This window comes from Oncorhynchus gorbuscha, linkage group LG17, assembly GCF_021184085.1.
Source record: "Oncorhynchus gorbuscha isolate QuinsamMale2020 ecotype Even-year linkage group LG17, OgorEven_v1.0, whole genome shotgun sequence".
NCBI lineage: Eukaryota > Metazoa > Chordata > Actinopteri > Salmoniformes > Salmonidae > Oncorhynchus > Oncorhynchus gorbuscha.
In genome coordinates, this window is record NC_060189.1 from 42,407,612 (window position 1) to 42,425,585 (window position 17,974).

The window sequence follows — 17,974 nt, forward strand, 5'->3', positions numbered from 1 at the left end:
TACAGAGGGGCAGGCAGGCTTGAGGTCAGGGCAGGCAGAATGGTCAGGCAGGCTTGAGGGTCAGGGCAGGCAATATGGTCAGGCAGGCTTGAGGTCAGGGCGGGCAGAATGGTCAGGCAGGCTTGAGTTCAGGGCAGGCAGAATGGTCAGGCAGGCTCGAGGTCAGGTCAGGCAGAATGGTCAGGCAGGCTTAAGGTCAGGGCAGGCAGAATGATCAGGCAGGCTCAAGGTCAGGGCAGGCAGAATGGTCAGGCAGGCTCGAGGTCAGGGCAGGCAGAATGGTCAGGCAGGCGGGTACGGAGTCCAGAAAACAGGCAAGCGTCCAAAACCGGGAGGACTAGCAAAAGAGAATAGAAGCAGGAGTACGGGAAAACCGCTGGTTGACTTGAAAAACATGCCAGATGAACTGGCACAGAGAGACAGGAAACACGGGGATATATACATATGTATGATATATATGTATGTTTTGTTCCCCGAGCCACTTAGTTATCGCTTTTGCCTTATGGCAAGGTGCTCCATCATGCTGGAAAAGGCATTGTTCGTCACCACACTGTTCCTGGATGGTTGGGAGAAGTTGCTCTCGGAGGATGTGTTGGTACCATTCTTTATTCATGGCTGTGTTCTTAGGCAAACTTGTGAGTGAGCCCACTCCCTTGGCTGAGAAGCAACCCCACACATGAATGTGTCTCAGGATGCTTTACTTTTGGCATGACACAGGACTGATGGTAGCGCTCACCTTGTCTTCTCCGGACAAGCTTTTTTCCGGATGCCCCAAACAATCGGAAAGGGGATTCATCAGAGAAAATGACTTTACCCCAGTCCTCAGCTGTCCTATCCCTGTACCTTTTGCATCTGTCCCTGATGTTTTCCTGGAGAGAAGTGGCTTCTTTGCTGCCCTTCTTGACACCAGGCCATCCTCCAAAAGTCTTCGCCTCACTGTGCGTGCAGATGCACTCACACCTGCCTGCTGCCATTCCTGAGCAAGCTCTGTATTGGTGGTGCCCCGATCCCGCAGTTGAATCAACTTTAGGAGACGGTCCTGGCGCTTGCTGGACTTGGAGTGCCCTGAAACCTTCTTCACAACAATTGAACCCCTCTCCTTGAAGTTCATGATGATCCGATAAATGCTTGATTTAGGTGCAATCTTACTGGCAGCAACCCTTTTTGTGCAAAGCAATGATGATGGCACGTGTTTCCTTGCAGGTAACCATGTTTAACAGAGGAAGAACAATGATTCTTAGCACCACCCTCCTTTTGAAGCTTCCAGTCTGTTATTCGAACTCAATCAGCATGACAGAATGATCTCCAGCCTTGTCCTTGTCAACACTCATCCTGTGTTTACGAGAGAATCACTGACATGAGGTCAGCTGGTCCTTTTGTGGCAGGGCTGAAATGCAGTGGAAATGTTTTTTGGGGATTCAGTTCATTTGAATGGCAAAGAGGGACTTTGCAATTCATCTGATCACTTTTCATAACATTTTGGAGTATATGAAAATTGCCATCATACAAACTGAGGCAGCAGACTTTGTGAAAATTAATATTTTAATATCAAAACTTTTGGCCACGACTGTACACCAGGGATAATAAGTGACACCTGGAGGGGTTGGAGACAATCACAAGACAGGTGAAACAGATCAGGGTGTGACACAATCTCTGGAGCACTTCATCAATCAGGCCGTTATGGTGGAGTGGCCAGACGGAAGCCACTCCTCAGGAAAAGGCACATGACAGCCCGCTTGGAGTCTGCCAAAGGGCACCTAAAAGACTCTCAGACCATGAGAAATAAGATTCTCTGGTCTTGATGAAACCAAGATTGAACTCTTTGACCTGAATGCCAAGCGTCACGTCTGGATGACACCTGGCACCATCCCTACGGTGAAGCACGGTGGTGGCAGCATCATGCTGTGGGGATGTTTTTCAGCAGCAGGGACTGGGAGACTAGTCAGGATCGAGGGAAAGATGAACTGAGCATAGTACCGAGAGATCCTTGATGAAAATCTGCTCCAAAGTCCTCAGGACCTCAGACTGGGGTGAAGATTCACCTTCCAACAAGACAACGACTCTAAGCACACAGACAAGACAATGCAGGAATGGCTTCTGAATGTCCTTGAGTGGCACAGCCAGATCACGGACTTGAAAAAAGATGTGCAGCGACACTCCCCATCCAACCTGACTGAGCTTGAGGATCTTCAGAGAAAAATGGGATTGGCCTCCCGATGGGTGCAGTGGTCTAATGCACTGTTTAATCTATTTTAGAATAAGGCTGTAACATAACGAAACAAAAAGGTAAAGGGGTCTGAATATTTTCCGAATGCACTGTACACCTGGTTAATATACATCAGAGGATTTTTAGCCATATTACATCCATGTATATTATTACATGACATTACAGTAGGCCCAAAGTATATTGTCAATTTAAAGTCAATATTTACATTTACTTCCTTGCTCATTTGATGCACTCAACCTTTCTGTTCAGCTGTATAATATCAAAGGGATACTTCGGGATTTTGGCAATAAGGCCATCTATCTGCTTTCCCAGAATCAGATGAACTTGTGGATAACATTTTTATATGTCTGCGTGCAGTTTGAAGGAAGTTGCTAACTAGCATTAGCGCAATGACTGGAAGTCTATGGGCATCTGACTGGAAGTCCATTGGTATCTGGTCATTGTGCTAACGCTAGCTGGAAATTCCGTTAGCACTAGATTCAAACTGCACGCAAAGACATAGAAAATGCTATCCACGTGTTCATCTCACTCTGGAGAAATCGCCAAAATTCTGAAGTATCCCTTTAAATATCCCTTTAAAATAAGAGCTCAGAGCAGATACAGTGGGGCAAAAAGTATTTAATCAGCCACCAATTGTGCAAGTTCTCCCACTTAAAAAGATGAGAGAGGCCTGTAATTTTCATCATAGGTACACTTCAACTATGACTGACAAAACGAGAAAAGAAAATCCAGAAAATCACATTGTAGGATTTTTTTATGAATTTATTTGCAAATTATGGTGGAAAATAAGTATTTGGTCAAGAGGTCAAACGTTTTCTGTAAGTCTTCATGAGGTTTTCACACACTGTTGCTCGTATTTTGGCCCATTCCTCCATGCAGATCTCCTCTAGAGCAGTGATGTTTTGGGGCTGTTGCTGGGCAACACAGACTTTCAACTCCCTCCAAAGATTTTCTATGGGGTTGAGATCTGGAGACTGGCTAGGCCACTCCAGGACTTTGAAATGCTTCTTACGAAGCCACTCCTTCGTTGCCCGGGCGGTGTGTTTGGGATCATTGTCATGCTGAAAGACCCAGCCACGTTTCATCTTCAATGCCCTTGCTGATGGAAGGAGGTTTTCACTCAAGATCTCACGATACATTCATTCTTTCCTTTACACGAATCAGTCGTCCTGGTCCCTTTGCAGAAAAAAAGCCCCAAAGCATGATGTTTCCACCCCCATGCTTCACAGTAGGTATGGTGTTCTTTGGATGCAACTCAGCATCCTTTGTCCTCCAAACACGACGAGTTGAGTTTTTACCAAAAAGTTATATTTTGGTTTCATCTGACCATATGACATTCTCCCAATCTTCTTCTGGATCATCCAAATGCTCTCTAGCAAACTTCAGACGGGCCTGGACATGTACTGGCTTAAGCAGGGGGACACGTCCGGCACTGCAGGATTGCTTTGGTCCCAGCTCTCTGCAGGTCATTCACTAGGTCCCCCCGTGTGGTTCTGGGATTTTTGCTCACCGTTATTGTGATCATTTTGACCCCACGGGGTGAGATCTTGCGTGGAGCCCCAGATCAAAGGAGATTATCAGTGGTCTTGTATGTCTTCCATTTCCTAATAATGGCTCCCGCAGTTGATTTATTCAAACCAAGCTGCTTACCTATTGCAGATTCAGTCTTCCCAGCCTGGTGCAGGTCTACAATTTTGTTTCTGGTGTCCTTTGACAGTTCTTTGGTATTGGCCATAGTGGGGTTTGGAGTGTGACTGTTTGAGGTTGTGGACAGGTGTCTTTTATACTGATAACACGTTCAAACAGTACCACAGGTACATTACCACAGGTAATGAGTGGAGGACAGAGGAGCCTCTTAAAGAAGAAGTTACAGGTCTGTGAGAGCAAGAAATCTTGCTTGTTTGTAGGTGACCAAATAGTTCTTTACCACCATAATTTGCAAATAAATTCATTCAAAATCCTACAATGTGATTTTCTGGATTTTGTCACTCATTTTGTCTGTCATAGTTGAAGTGTACCGATGATGAAAATTACAGGCCTCTCTCATCTTTTTAAGTGGAAGAACTTGCACAATTGGTGGCTGACTAAATACTTTTTTGCCCCACTGTATCTCACAGGGGAGACACTATTCCCACAGGGGTATTACAGTCTGATTTTGAAGTTCAGTTCCTCAAAGCCTTCGCAGCACAGCACTTAATTTGTGCTCAGCAGAGTTTATTCATCCATGATTGTTGGTAACAGTGCTATTTCACCCATCTGGCCTATACTGCTTTCCTATTTTCAAATATGACACCAGAGAACCATCAATCATATTCAACATGTATCAGACAGCACTACCTTTCTTATTGCTACTGCTTATGGCAGATAAGATAAGATGCTCTCCTTTAAATTCAATGTCTACTTTTCACCTTTATTTAACTAGGCAAGTCAGTTAAGAACACATTCTTATTTTCAATGAAGGCCTAGGAACAGTGGGTTAACTGCCTTTTCAGGGGCAGAACAACAGATTTGTCAGCTCAGGGATTTGAACTTGCAACCTTTCGGCTGCGAGTCCAACACTCTAACCACTAGTTTACATTGTTTCATTAGACATTAAACAATGATACTAACCAAAAATAATTGTCATCAACTTTGTGAAAGTGAACATTTTGTTTAGATAGCAATTATTTTAACAACCATAACACAAACTACTTAATGACCTTGTGTGATTATTTCCTTTTTGCTGTTTGACATTAAAGGGATACTTCATGATTTTGCCATTGAGGCTCTTTATCTACTTCCCCAGACTCAGATGAACTCATGAATATCATTTTTGTGTCTCCGGGTCCAGTATGAAGGAAGTTAGAAGTAGTTTCGCGAGCCAATTTTATCTAGCATTAGCGCATTGACTGTAAGTCTACAGGAATCGGGTATCTGCTAGCATGCTAGTAGATACCCATAGACTTCCAGTAATTGTGCCAACGCTAGTTAGCATTGCCTTACGAAACTACTTCTAACTTCCTTCATACTTCACACAGTGACATAAAACAGGTATCCACAAGTCCATCTGACTCTGGGGAAAAGGATAAAGGGCATAATTTCCAAAACCCTGAATTATCTCTTTAATATAAATTTGGTCAGTGAAATATTTGCCATTAGTTAGCTGTGTCATTGGATGAATACTGTGGTGATGTTGGATGCATGGACCAGTGTTATGCTGCAGTGATTTACTGACTCCTCCTGCAGTCCTGTCGTTCCCCCTCGCCTCCAATGGCTACGCTTTGTACTACAGCTTGCCTCTCCCTCCCCATGGCTAGCTGTGCTGTGCACCGGCCCTCCCTAAGTAGAGAAAGGGTTTATTTATAGTTGAGCTGAAAACCTACTTTAATACTTGGTGTGTTTTCCAACTGGAAGCAGCGATTACACAGGCTCTCAGATGGTTGATTTGGAGAAAGAAAAATGCTATAGGCTACCCATATTTAATTAATATTCAACTGTGCAGAAAGAAAAAAAATTATCCACTATACTTTTATTTCATCCTTTGTGATTTTGGGTATTTTTGTCAATTTGGAATTAAGAAGTGTCAAGTCAGACATACACTGTCTGGGACCTAGGTTAAATCAATCAATCCATCCATCACTCAGTTAGCCTATTGCATACAGTAAGAGCATTTGTGCTTTGTTTCAAGTGAAATATCTTCAGAGAAAGGTCTCACGCTTATTCTCTTTATCTGTGTCTTCTCCCCAGGATGCGAGCCCATCACCTTGCGGTACCTGGAGTGGGGGAACCCAGAGTCCATCGTCCAGGTGGTGTTTGCCTGCCTGGGCATCCTGGTCACCTCCTTTGTCACCTTCATCTTCGTCCTCTACCGGGACACGCCTGTGGTCAAGTCCTCCAGCCGCGAGCTCTGCTACATCATCCTGGCCGGGATCTTCCTGGGCTACATCTGCCCCTTCACTCTGATCGCCAGGCCCACCGTGGCCTCCTGCTACCTGCAGCGACTCCTGGTGGGCCTCTCAGCCACCATGTGCTACTCAGCGTTAGTCACCAAGACCAACCGCATCGCACGCATCCTGGCTGGCAGCAAGAAGAAGATCTGTACCAGGAAGCCGCGGTTTATGAGCGCCTGGGCCCAGGTGATTATATAGACTTATTTAGATTTCTCCTTGTTCTTGTTTTCATTTGTTGGTTTTGACATTGGATACCTCCCAAATGGCACACTATTCCCTATATAGTGCACTAGCAGGCCCTGGTCAAAAGTAGTGCACTATAAGGAATAGGATGCCATTTCAGACGCACGTATTGTTTTGTCTTTGGTATGTCTTTTTGTCCTTGAAAAAAGCGGCATATAAATCCTCTGTGTTCTTCTTATTTTGTATAATCAGTTGGTGATCGCCGGCCTCCTGGTCAGTGTCCAGCTCACCCTGGAGGTTACTCTGATCATCCTGGAGCCGCCTATGCCCGTCAAGTCCTACCCCAGCATCAGGGAGGTCTTCCTGATCTGCAACACAAGCACAGTGGGCATGGTAGCGCCACTGGGCTACAACGGCCTGCTCATCATGAGCTGTACCTACTACGCCTTCAAGACGCGCAACGTTCCGGCTAACTTCAACGAAGCCAAGTACATCGCCTTCACTATGTATACAACTTGTATAATATGGCTGGCGTTTGTGCCCATCTACTTTGGCTCTAACTACAAGATCATCACTACATCGTTCTCAGTGAGCCTGAGTGTGACTGTGGCATTGGGCTGTATGTTTTCACCAAAGATCTATATCATCCTCGCCAAACCGGAGCGGAATGTGCGCAGCGCGTTCACCACCTCAGATGTAGTGCGCATGCACGTAGGCGACGGCAATGTCGCTTGCCGGAGCAACAGCCTGCTCGACATGTTCAAACGGAAGAAGAACTCTGAGAAGTAAGTTGATGGAAATTTGTCATTCCTGGGCCTGTATTCAAAGAGTCCCAAAGTAGGACTGCTGATATAGAATCAGTTTAGCCTTTTATTGCATAATGAATAAGATAAGCTGGACAGGGGGATCTGATCCTAGATCATCTGTCCAACTCTGAGACGCTTTGTGAATACGGGCTCCTGAGGTACCATTGGGATGCTGATTTTGCTTTACAGTAATTCACGCACAGAGGGCAGAGTCTGCGTACCAAATGGCAACCTATGTAGGCTAGTTCTCTACTTTTGACCTGGGCCAAAAATAGTGCACTATGTATTGAATATGGTGCCATTTGGGACACAATGAGAGTGTTACAGGATATTATGCCAGATCCAGGTCAATGTTCAATTAACAACCACCGTTGATCTGTTGCTGAATATAATTAATACCAGCATACCCATGAGTACTGAAGGATCACTATCAGGATACACTGTACCACAGAATTAAGATGTATAGTATATTGGAAATACATTCATCTGAATATATAAATAAATATACAATCCTCAGTAGATCAAACCAAAAATACGCATTTTGTAAAGTCACCATCAACATAGAATTGATCTGTTAGAGATTTTAACTTTCCTTTTTAAAAATGTTATTACATGAACCAGAAACACAGTTGTTGTCTCCACCTTTATGAGTCCCTATGAAATAGCTAACAGCCATCTTTATTCTGTTCATAGTTCTAATGGAAAGTCTGTGTCATGGTCTGAACCAGGTGCAAGACATCATGCTCCAAAAGGGGAGCACAATTGGCAAAGACTGTCTGTGCACGTGAAGAGACAGGAAGCAGGATGCTCCAATCAGATGGCCGTCATCAGACCCTTAACTAACACCTACCATAACACAGGCAGCAGCATGGCCATGGAGTTCTCTGACCTCAGCACCAAGACTCTGTACAATGTAGCTGAGGAGGACGAGAGTGACCTAGTCAGATACAATCCTCCCCTTAGTCCTCACATGATGGCCCATGGGCAGATAATGCCCACCACTGGTGGGCCGATGAAAGAGGTGGACGAGGAGGTGGTTGAAAATTACCCTCCTGTTGAGCACATGCCCCCGCACCTGCCACAGAGCAGAGTGATCCCCCAGCAGAGAGTCATTGTGGACCACCTACAGCTACAGGAGGTGGTGGGCAAGTACAACAGTGATTTCATCATACCTGAGCTCAATGATATGGACATGATCATTCCGTCCAGCCCTGTTGGTGGTGGTGAGGGTTTTGGGGGCAGGTCCGGGAGCAGTCATGGCAGGCCTGTGTACCACCAGGCTCATCTCATCCAGCAGCATGCAGTCTTGCCCCTGCAACTAGACCTTGGCTCATTCGATGACGAGGAGCACCCCTCCCACCTGGAGATGGAGGAGGAGGAGGAGATTGAGGAGGATGTAGTGGTGGAGAACGAGCGGTTTGGCCTCCTCCATGGATACATGTATGACAATGCCCTGATTCACGAAGAAGAAGAGGACGACGACCTCGTTCAGCTCAAATTAGCAACGGAGAATTCTTTGGCCCTGATGCCCCCCTCCCCATTTCGTGATACAGCGAGCATGGGGAGCCCCTTTCATAACGCCTCACCCGTGTCCGAGTCCATATTGTGCACCCCTCCAAACTATGCCTCCGTCATTCTGAAGGACTACACACAAAGCTCAACGCTGTGAACGAGTACTGTAGACATGGTAGAATAATATAGAGCCATTTTGTAGCTGATGACTTGTAGCATATTATTTGTGTTCCATTTAATGACCAGTAAGAAATGGTCAAAATGTCTTGAATACGTTATTGAGTGATTGACTGGACTATATTGGTTGACTCATGAAATCTATGAGCAAAAGTGTGTGTTTACAGGGAGGAAAGTGAGCAAAAAAAGCACCCGACACACTTTTAAAAAGGTCTTATTGTTGTATAATAAATATCACAAAGAAAATATTTAACCTGTTGCAAAATGTATTGCCATGTTTATGCAATAGATGAACAGCTTTGAAGTTGCTCAGTGTCTTATTAGGAAAGCAAAAAGCTAAGATAGTCTTCTTCATGTAGCTTATTGAAGCTATTATAGTCTTCTTCGTGTAGCTTATTGAAGTCATGTAAGTAGCAGTTATTTTAAGGGTACAATGCAGTGTAAATTTGACCATCATCAGGTATTACAATAATGGTTGTGTTTGTTGCTTGTTTTCATTAAGGCAAACCTCCACCACTTGAAAGTAGATTGTTTATCATAATAGACTATCCAAGCTGTAGTTTAAAAACATGTCTATAAATAATGTATGCACTGTGTAGGCCCATGTTTTCTAATACAGTTATAACCTTACAAATATTCTAGATGAATGTGTTTTGTTGTTTTGCTCAACATAAGTATGTATTGTTCAGGGAAAAAAAGCACAGAGATTGTCACAGTCACTTTCTTCATCAGATAACTTCAGAATGAATGTATTATACAGATACAATAACTAACTACTGTAAGAATGTAGCAAGCAAAAACCAGAAGGATTCAAGTGCCATGTATCCGGTATGCTTCCATTTACAGAAAAACATGTTTAAAATGTCTCTAATTTATATTGCAAGTCTGTATATTTTATAAACACTCCTCTAAATCCATACTTGCAACAGTGTCTATTATAATATGACTGCCAAAAATGTCATTTGTTACTTTTGTGAATGTACAGTATGTAGTAGTATGCATCCTATTTTGGTAACGATTCAGATTAGTTTTACTAAAAGCAATTACTACGTTTATTTAATACAATTTATAAGTGTGTTGCTTATAGTGACTGTTGGGTTTGTACAGTATAATTCCTACTTTTACCAATTGTTATATGATCTCACTATATACAATGTAATAAACAATGGCTAGTAAACACGAATAGGCTATTTGATAGATATGCCTTCAGAGTCAAATAATGTTTTCTGTTTTACAACATGTATCAAACACAGTCGTGCAAACAGTCATTGTCGTTCACATTATTGAAGATATGTGTTTTGTTAGAATAAATAAAATGTTTTTTTTTTTGCACATGTACTGAGTCATTCATTCGTGGTGGCTGTCTATACCAAAATGAAAGTGTAGGCTACCACTCTCTGGTCTATATCGCTAGCCTACAACAAAACTGATGCTGTTGATATTTGAACATGGCGGGGGGTTCAGTATCGGTATGCACCGAGTGTTTGTTTAAAGTTTTGGTGATTGGAGAGAGGGGTGTTGGAAAAACGAGCTTTATAACGCGGTACGTTAACATGCGGTTCAAGGACGAGTACAAGGCATCGGTTGGAGTTGACTTTGCGTTGAAAACGATCGAATGGGACAATAAAACAGCGGTGAGACTTCAGCTTTGGGACATTGCACACACACACAAACGGGAAATAAGGTTTTCAGCTAGCAGAATCATGTTTTTCTCACTCAAAAATGTACAGCCTAGAAATAGAAATAAGATTATCCAACTAACTCAAAACTAAAGAAAAGTTTACTCTATTAACAATAACCATTTCGATATTCCTATATAGAGAAGTGTAGAATTGGGCATTAAAAAAAGTGGACTGAAATGAGATCTTGATGATCTATGGGGTTGTGGGTGATCTATAGGGTTGTGGGCTTGACAATATGGAGTGGGGTTGACAATATGATTACAGTCACAGTTCTGTGTTTCTCTGCTTTTGTTATTTGATTCGGGGTTACAGCTCTTTCCTTACTAGGTTATCTCCATGGATTGTAGACAACATTTTGCTTTCCAAGTTGTACAATTTCCATAGCCCCAGATTAACATTTATGTAAGTGAACAGCTTTCCAATCAAAGTTAAGGAGGATTAAGAATGCAAAGCAGATGACAACTGTATGATTGTGTGCCAACAGGCGCCCTATTCCCTTTATAGTGCACTACTTTTGGCCAAGACCCATAGGGACACACAATGTTTTTCTCTATTTCCTGAAGGTCAGGAGAGGATGAGGAACATGTCCAGAGTATACTACAAGGAGGCCATGGGGGCGTTTGTGGTCTTTGACACGACCAAGATGGAAACATTAGAGGCTGCCTCACAATGGAAGCATGAACTAGATGGCAAAGTGAGATTGGTCAGTGGAAGCCCTGTCCCTGCTGTCCTGTTAGCCAACAAGTGTGACCAGACAGAGGGAAACAAGTAGCTGTCTGTAAACTACTGTAAAGCGAAAGGCTTCCTGGATTGGTTTGAGACGTCAGGAAAGGTGAGGAAGTCAGAAAGAATGAAGTCATGTGATGTACATTTTTGGACTTTAACACAGTAACAATGTACTCAAAAAGACGTAAGGTGTGTAAACATGAGTCACATTAGTTACAGTGCTTTACTGTGGTTTAAAGAAGCTGTGCATTGTACAAGGCAAACATTATGTAGTGCATTGGCTCATCTGTTAGTGAAAGCTCTGTTCACCCTCAAAGAGTTTGGGGACTAATGGATGTTGGGTAATTTCAGCAAGCAATGACACCCACCATCTCAGATGGTTGTGAAATTGTTTCTGTAGTTACAGAAACAGATAAGATTTGCATTCCTGAAACATTATTTTGTTGAAATTGAATTTGAACCAAAAATCGGCCCTTTTAATTTATAGGATTCACATAATATTTAACAAATATAGTAACTAATCTAACATCCGATTTGGACTATACTTCTTTCTATCATTGAGTAATACTTGAGTAATCAACTAAAATGGTAAAAAGCCACCCACGGAACCCTTCACACCCCACGGCAATCAGATCAAACATCCCACCCCAACAACTAGTATACAGTATCAGTTCTCTATGTTTGACAAGTACTCTGGAGCTGCGGCTTGGAGTAATGCTTCTTCACCATTTGTTATGTATTCCCTGTGAATCTGGTGATGGTTTTTCCCTCTGTTTAAAGAAATTGGCCATTTAAGTCGCTTGCATTATTTACTATAAATGAATGTGAAAGTACCAGGTTTTGCCCACTAGATGCCACTGTTGTTGCTGCTGCCGCCACACCCTTTTATCAATTTTGCTGTTTTATTTCATGAATCACAACATTTTCTTTGCAACTTTGGATAGAAAACCCAATAAATAAATTGTGTGGTCAATTGTGTGCTCAAGCCAGTCCTCCATGAAAGCAAATCAGCTTGTCCTTCTATTAGCAACCTAATGCTTCAAACCAACGCTCCTTGGATAGTCCAACGAATGGCAGCTCTCTGAGGGCTATGCGTAGTATGTTGCAATTCTCATATGAAGACTTTTCCTACCAGCCCAAACTTTTATGGAGAAATGGGCTAGTGACTAAAATGTTGTGACAATAATAAAATGATGAACCATTGGGAAAGGGATACCTAGTCAGTTGCACAACTGAATGCATTCAACCAAGATATGTCTTCCGCATTTAACCCAATCACTCTGAATCAAAGAGGTGTGTCATCGGCGCTCAGAGAGCATTTGTTGTTTAACTGCCATGCTCAAGGACAGAACAGCAGATTTTTCCACCTTGCTGGCTCTCGGTCTTGAACCAGCACCATTTCGGTTACTGGCCCAACACTCTTAACCACTAGGCTATCTGCCGCCCCATGGCAGTCATACTGTTTTTCAATAAAATGATATTGTAGTGTGATTATTTACCATTAAACCCAACCCAATACCATTACCATAGCAAAACACTATACAGTGTGTGTTTGAGACTTTTACCATTGAAGACCATTAGAGACCATAACATTGAAACCAATAGAACTGCTGTAGCCTAATTTTTTGCTTGTTCACCAGAAATGGTCTAACAGTAACTAATTTGGCCCTTTTTTGAAGGGAATTAACCACACACACACAGAGGGTCTGTTTCCTTGTGAGGTTGACCATACAATCTATTTTCATCATGTGCAAACGCTAATGGCTTTCTACCCAAAGTTGCAAAGAAAATGCTATGGTCCATTTAATAAACACAAGAGACCAGCAACATGGATAAAAGTGTTTGGTGGCAGTAGCAGGAACAGTGGCATCTAGTCGGCCAAACGTTCACACTATCACACTTTCACACTATAATGCAAGTGACTTCAATGGCAAATTCCTCAGAACAGGGGGAAAAAACATCACCAGATTCACTGGCAATACATTGCAAAGGATGAAGAAGCAATACTCCAAGCAGATTGGCGTGGGGTGTGGGAGGTCCGTGGGTGGCTTTTGATCATTTCATTGGATTCCTCACGTCTTACTCATTGTTAGTAAGAATGATGGTCCAAATTTGATGTTAGGTACTATATTTATTGAAGATTATATAAATCCTATATTTAAAATGGCCAGTTTAGGTGCAATCAATTATCTTAATTTGTCAAAGATCAAATTAGAAGGTGGGTGTCGAAATCCTTTTTCTTGTGTTTTTTGAGGTGGAATGACTTTGTTGTAATTGAATGAAAAACTGCAACAAGTCTGATACTGACTCTGACCAAAATAGGTTGCATTTCACCATTCTTAAAAAAAGAATGTAAGTGTTCCTTGTCCCATGTTCCCCTATGTCTGACTTTTAGGACAATCTCAATGTTGACGAGGCAGGAGCCTTCCTAATGGAGAACATGCTGCGGATTGACAGAGGGCTGTCCAGCAAAGACACCGAAAATGACAGGATCAACATGAGCCAGTCCAAGGCAACATTTAAATGCTGCTAGTACCACCATGGAGAGACGATGGACTCAGCTAGTACCACCATGGAGAGACGATGGACTCAGCTAGTACCACCATGGAGAGACGATGGACTCAGCTAGTACCACCATGGAGAGACGATGGACTCAGGGGGCAGAGGGATAGAGGGACTTTAACAGGGAGGCTTAAAGCTGGGTAAACTCATAAATATGTCATTTCTGTCATGTTTGTCATTTATTATCATGTCTTGTCCCTGTGCTCCCCATGCTATTCGTTTCCCTCCTTCTATCTCTCTCCCCCTCCCTCTCTCACTCTCTCGCTCTCTCTTCTCTCTATCGTTCCGTTCCTGCTCCCAGCTGTTCCTATTCCCCTAATCATCATTTAGTCTTCCCACACCTGTTCCCGATCCTTTCCCCTGATTAGAGTCCCTATTTATTCCTTTGTGATCCGTTCCTGTCCCGTCGGTTCCTTGTATTGTATTCACCATGCTGTGATTGCGTTTCGCCCTGTCCTGTCGTGTTTTTGCCGTGATTGTGTATCGCCCTGTCCTGTCGTGTTTTTGCCTTCATCAGATGCTGCGTGTGAGCAGGTGTCTCTGTCGACTACGGCCTGCGCCTACCCGAAGCGACCTGCAGTCTGTGGCCGCTTCTCCAGTTGTTTCCCTCTACAAGTCTAGAGGATTTCTGTTATTCCGTTTTGGACTTAAATAAACTCTGTTTCTGTTAAGTCGCTTTTGGGTCCTCTTTCACCTGCATGACAGAAGGAACCGACCAAGGAATGGACCCAGCGACTACAGACGCTCGTTACACTGCCGTCAAGATCCAAGGAGCCATGCTCGGCAGACACGAGCAGGAATTGTCTGCTGCTCGCCATGCCGTGGAGAACCTGGCCGCTCAGGTTTCCGACCTCTCTGGACAGTTCCAGAGTCTACGTCTCGTGCCACCTGTTACTTCCTGGCCTGCCGAGCCTCCAGAACCTAGGGTTAATAACCCACCTTGCTACTCCGGGCAGCCCACTGAGTGCCGCTCCTTTCTCACGCAGTGTGAGATTGTGTTCTCTCTCCAACCCCACACATACTCTAGAGAGAGAGCTCGGGTTGCTTACGTCATTTCACTCCTTACTGGCCGGGCTCGAGAATGGGGCACAGCTATCTGGGAGGCAAGGGCTGATTGCTCTAACAAATTCCAGAACTTTAAAGAGGAGATGATTCGGGTTTTTGACCGTTCAGTTTTTGGTGGGGAGGCTTCTAGGGCCCTGGCTTCCTTATGCCAAGGTGAACGGTCCATAACGGATTATTCCATTGAGTTTCGCACTCTTGCTGCCTCTAGTGAGTGGAACGAGCCGGCGCTGCTCGCTCGTTTTCTGGAGGGACTCCACGCAGTGGTTAAGGATGAGATTCTCTCCCGGGAGGTTCCATCAGATGTGGATTCTTTGATTGCTCTCGCCATCCGCATAGAACGACGGGTAGATCTTCGTCACCGGGCTCGTGGAAGAGAGCTCGCATCAACGGTGTTTCCCTGCTCCGCATCGCAACCATCTCCCTCCTCTGGCTTTGAGACTGAGCCCATGCAGCTGGGAGGGATTCGCATCTCGAATAAGGAGAGGGAACGGAGGATCACCAACCGCCTGTGCCTCTATTGCGGAGTTGCTGGACATTTTGTTAATTCATGTCCAGTAAGAGGCCAGAGCCCATCAGTAAGCGGAGGGCTACTGGTGAGCGCTACTACTCAGGTCCCTTCATCTAGATCTTGTACTACTATGTCGGTCCATCTACGCTGGACCGGTTCGGGTGCTACATGCAGTGCTTTGATTGACTCTGGGGCTGAGGGTTGTTTCATGGACGAAGCATGGGTTCGGAAACATAACATTCCTTTCAGACCGTTAGACAGGCCTACGCCCATGTTTGCCTTAGATGGTAGTCATCTTCCCAGTATCAAATTTGAGACACTACCTTTAACTCTCACAGTATCTGGTAACCACAGTGAGACTATTTCTTTTTTGATTTTCCGTTCACCGTTTACACCTGTTGTTTTGGGTCATCCCTGGCTAGTATGTCATAATCCTTCTATTAATTGGTCTAGTAATTCTATCCTATCCTGGAACGTTTCTTGTCATGTGAAGTGTTTAATGTCTGCCATCCCTCCCGTTTCTTCTGTCCCTACTTCTCAGGAGGAACCTGGCGATTTGACAGGAGTGCCGGAGGAATATCATGATCTGCGCACGGTCTTCAGTCGGTCCCGAGCCAACTCCCTTCCTCCTCACCGGTCGTATGATTGTAGTATTGATCTCCTTCCGGGGACCACTCCTCCTCGAGGTAGACTATACTCTCTGTCGGCTCCCGAACGTAAGGCTCTCGAGGATTATTTGTCTGTGTCTCTTGACGCCGGTACCATAGTGCCTTCTTCTTCTCCGGCCGGGGCGGGGTTCTTTTTGTTAAAAAGAAGGACGGTACTCTGCGCCCCTGCGTGGATTATCGAGGGCTGAATGACATAACGGTTAAGAATCGTTATCCGCTTCCCTTATGTCATCAGCCTTCGAGATTCTGCAGGGAGCCAGGTGCTTTACTAAGTTGGACCTTCGTAACGCTTACCATCTCGTGCGCATCAGAGAGGGGGACGAGTGGAAAACGGCGTTTAACACTCCGTTAGGGCATTTTGAGTACCGGGTTCTGCCGTTCGGTCTCGCCAATGCGCCAGCTGTTTTTCAGGCATTAGTTAATGATGTTCTGAGAGACATGCTGAACATTTTTGTTTTTGTCTATCTTGACGATATCCTGATTTTTTCTCCGTCACTCGAGATTCATGTTCAGCACGTTCGACGTGTTCTACAGCGCCTTTTAGAGAATTGTCTCTACGTAAAGGCTGAGAAGTGCTCTTTTCATGTCTCCTCCGTTACTTTTCTCGGTTCCGTTATTTCCGCTGAAGGCATTCAGATGGATTCCGCTAAGGTCCAAGCTGTCAGTGATTGGCCCGTTCCAAGGTCACGTGTCGAGTTGCAGCGCTTTTTAGGTTTCGCTAATTTCTATCGGCGTTTCATTCGTAATTTCGGTCAAGTTGCTGCCCCTCTCACAGCTCTTACTTCTGTCAAGACGTGTTTTAAGTGGTCCGGTTCCGCCCAGGGAGCTTTTGATCTTCTAAAAGAACGTTTTACGTCCGCTCCTATCCTCGTTACTCCTGACGTCACTAGACAATTCATTGTCGAGGTTGACGCTTCAGAGGTAGGCGTGGGAGCCATCCTATCCCAGCGCTTCCAGTCTGACGATAAGGTTCATCCTTGCGCTTATTTTTCTCATCGCCTGTCGCCATCTGAGCGCAACTATGATGTGGGTAACCGTGAACTGCTCGCCATCCGCTTAGCCCTAGGCGAATGGCGACAGTGGTTGGAGGGGGCGACCGTTCCTTTTGTCGTTTGGACAGACCATAAGAACCTTGAGTACATCCGTTCTGCCAAACGACTTAATGCCCGTCAAGCTCGTTGGGCGTTGTTTTTCGCTCGTTTCGAGTTTGTGATTTCTTACCGTCCGGGTAGCAAGAACACCAAGCCTGATGCCTTATCCCGTCTGTTTAGTTCTTCTGTGGCTTCTACTGATCCCGAGGGGATTCTTCCTTATGGGCGTGTTGTCGGGTTAACAGTCTGGGGAATTGAAAGACAGGTTAAGCAAGCACTCACGCACACTGCGTCGCCGCGCTTGTCCTAGTAACCTCCTTTTCGTTCCTGTTTCCACTCGTCTGGCTGTTCTTCAGTGGGCTCACTCTGCCAAGTTAGCTGGTCATCCCGGTGTTCGAGGCACTCTTGCGTCTATTCGCCAGCGCTTTTGGTGGCCGACTCAGGAGCGTGACACGCGCCGTTTCGTGGCTGCTTGTTCGGACTGCGCGCAGACTAAGTCGGGTAACTCTCCTCCTGCCGGTCGTCCTCAGACCGCTCCCCATTCCTTCTCGACCATGGTCTCACATTGCCTTAGACTTCATTACCGGTCTGCCTTTGTCTGCGGGGAAGACTGTGATTCTGACGGTTGTCGATAGGTTCTCTAAGGCGGCACATTTCATTCCCCTCGCTAAACTTCCTTCCGCTAAGGAGACGGCACAAATCATTATTGAGAATGTATTCAGAATTCATGGCCTCCCGTTAGACGCCGTTTCAGACAGAGGCCCGCAATTCACGTCACAGTTTTGGAGGGAGTTCTGTCGTTTGATTGGTGCGTCCGTCAGTCTCTCTTCCGGGTTTC

At 44.7% G+C, this 17,974-nt stretch overlaps 1 protein-coding gene and 1 pseudogene across 2 annotated transcripts in view; both read left to right on the forward strand.

Annotated features, from left to right (window-relative positions):
• The window catches only part of LOC124001165 (metabotropic glutamate receptor 1-like), a 32,344-nt gene extending 22,207 nt beyond the window's left edge, over positions 1 to 10,137 (forward strand). The window contains exons 8-10 of one of the 2 annotated variants that reach the window (XM_046307767.1): positions 5,954 to 6,342; positions 6,592 to 7,124; positions 7,839 to 10,137. In XM_046307767.1, coding sequence (XP_046163723.1) covers positions 5,954 to 6,342; positions 6,592 to 7,124; positions 7,839 to 8,814 — 1,898 coding nt within the window. In that variant the 3' untranslated portion in view covers positions 8,815 to 10,137. The remainder of the gene's footprint in view (positions 1 to 5,953; positions 6,343 to 6,591; positions 7,125 to 7,838) is intronic. The other variant, XM_046307768.1, reaches the window with a different exon arrangement.
• A 250-nt stretch (positions 10,138 to 10,387) lies between these two features.
• LOC124001423 lies at positions 10,388 to 13,954 on the forward strand (annotated as a pseudogene).
• Positions 13,955 to 17,974: the final 4,020 nt, after the last annotated feature.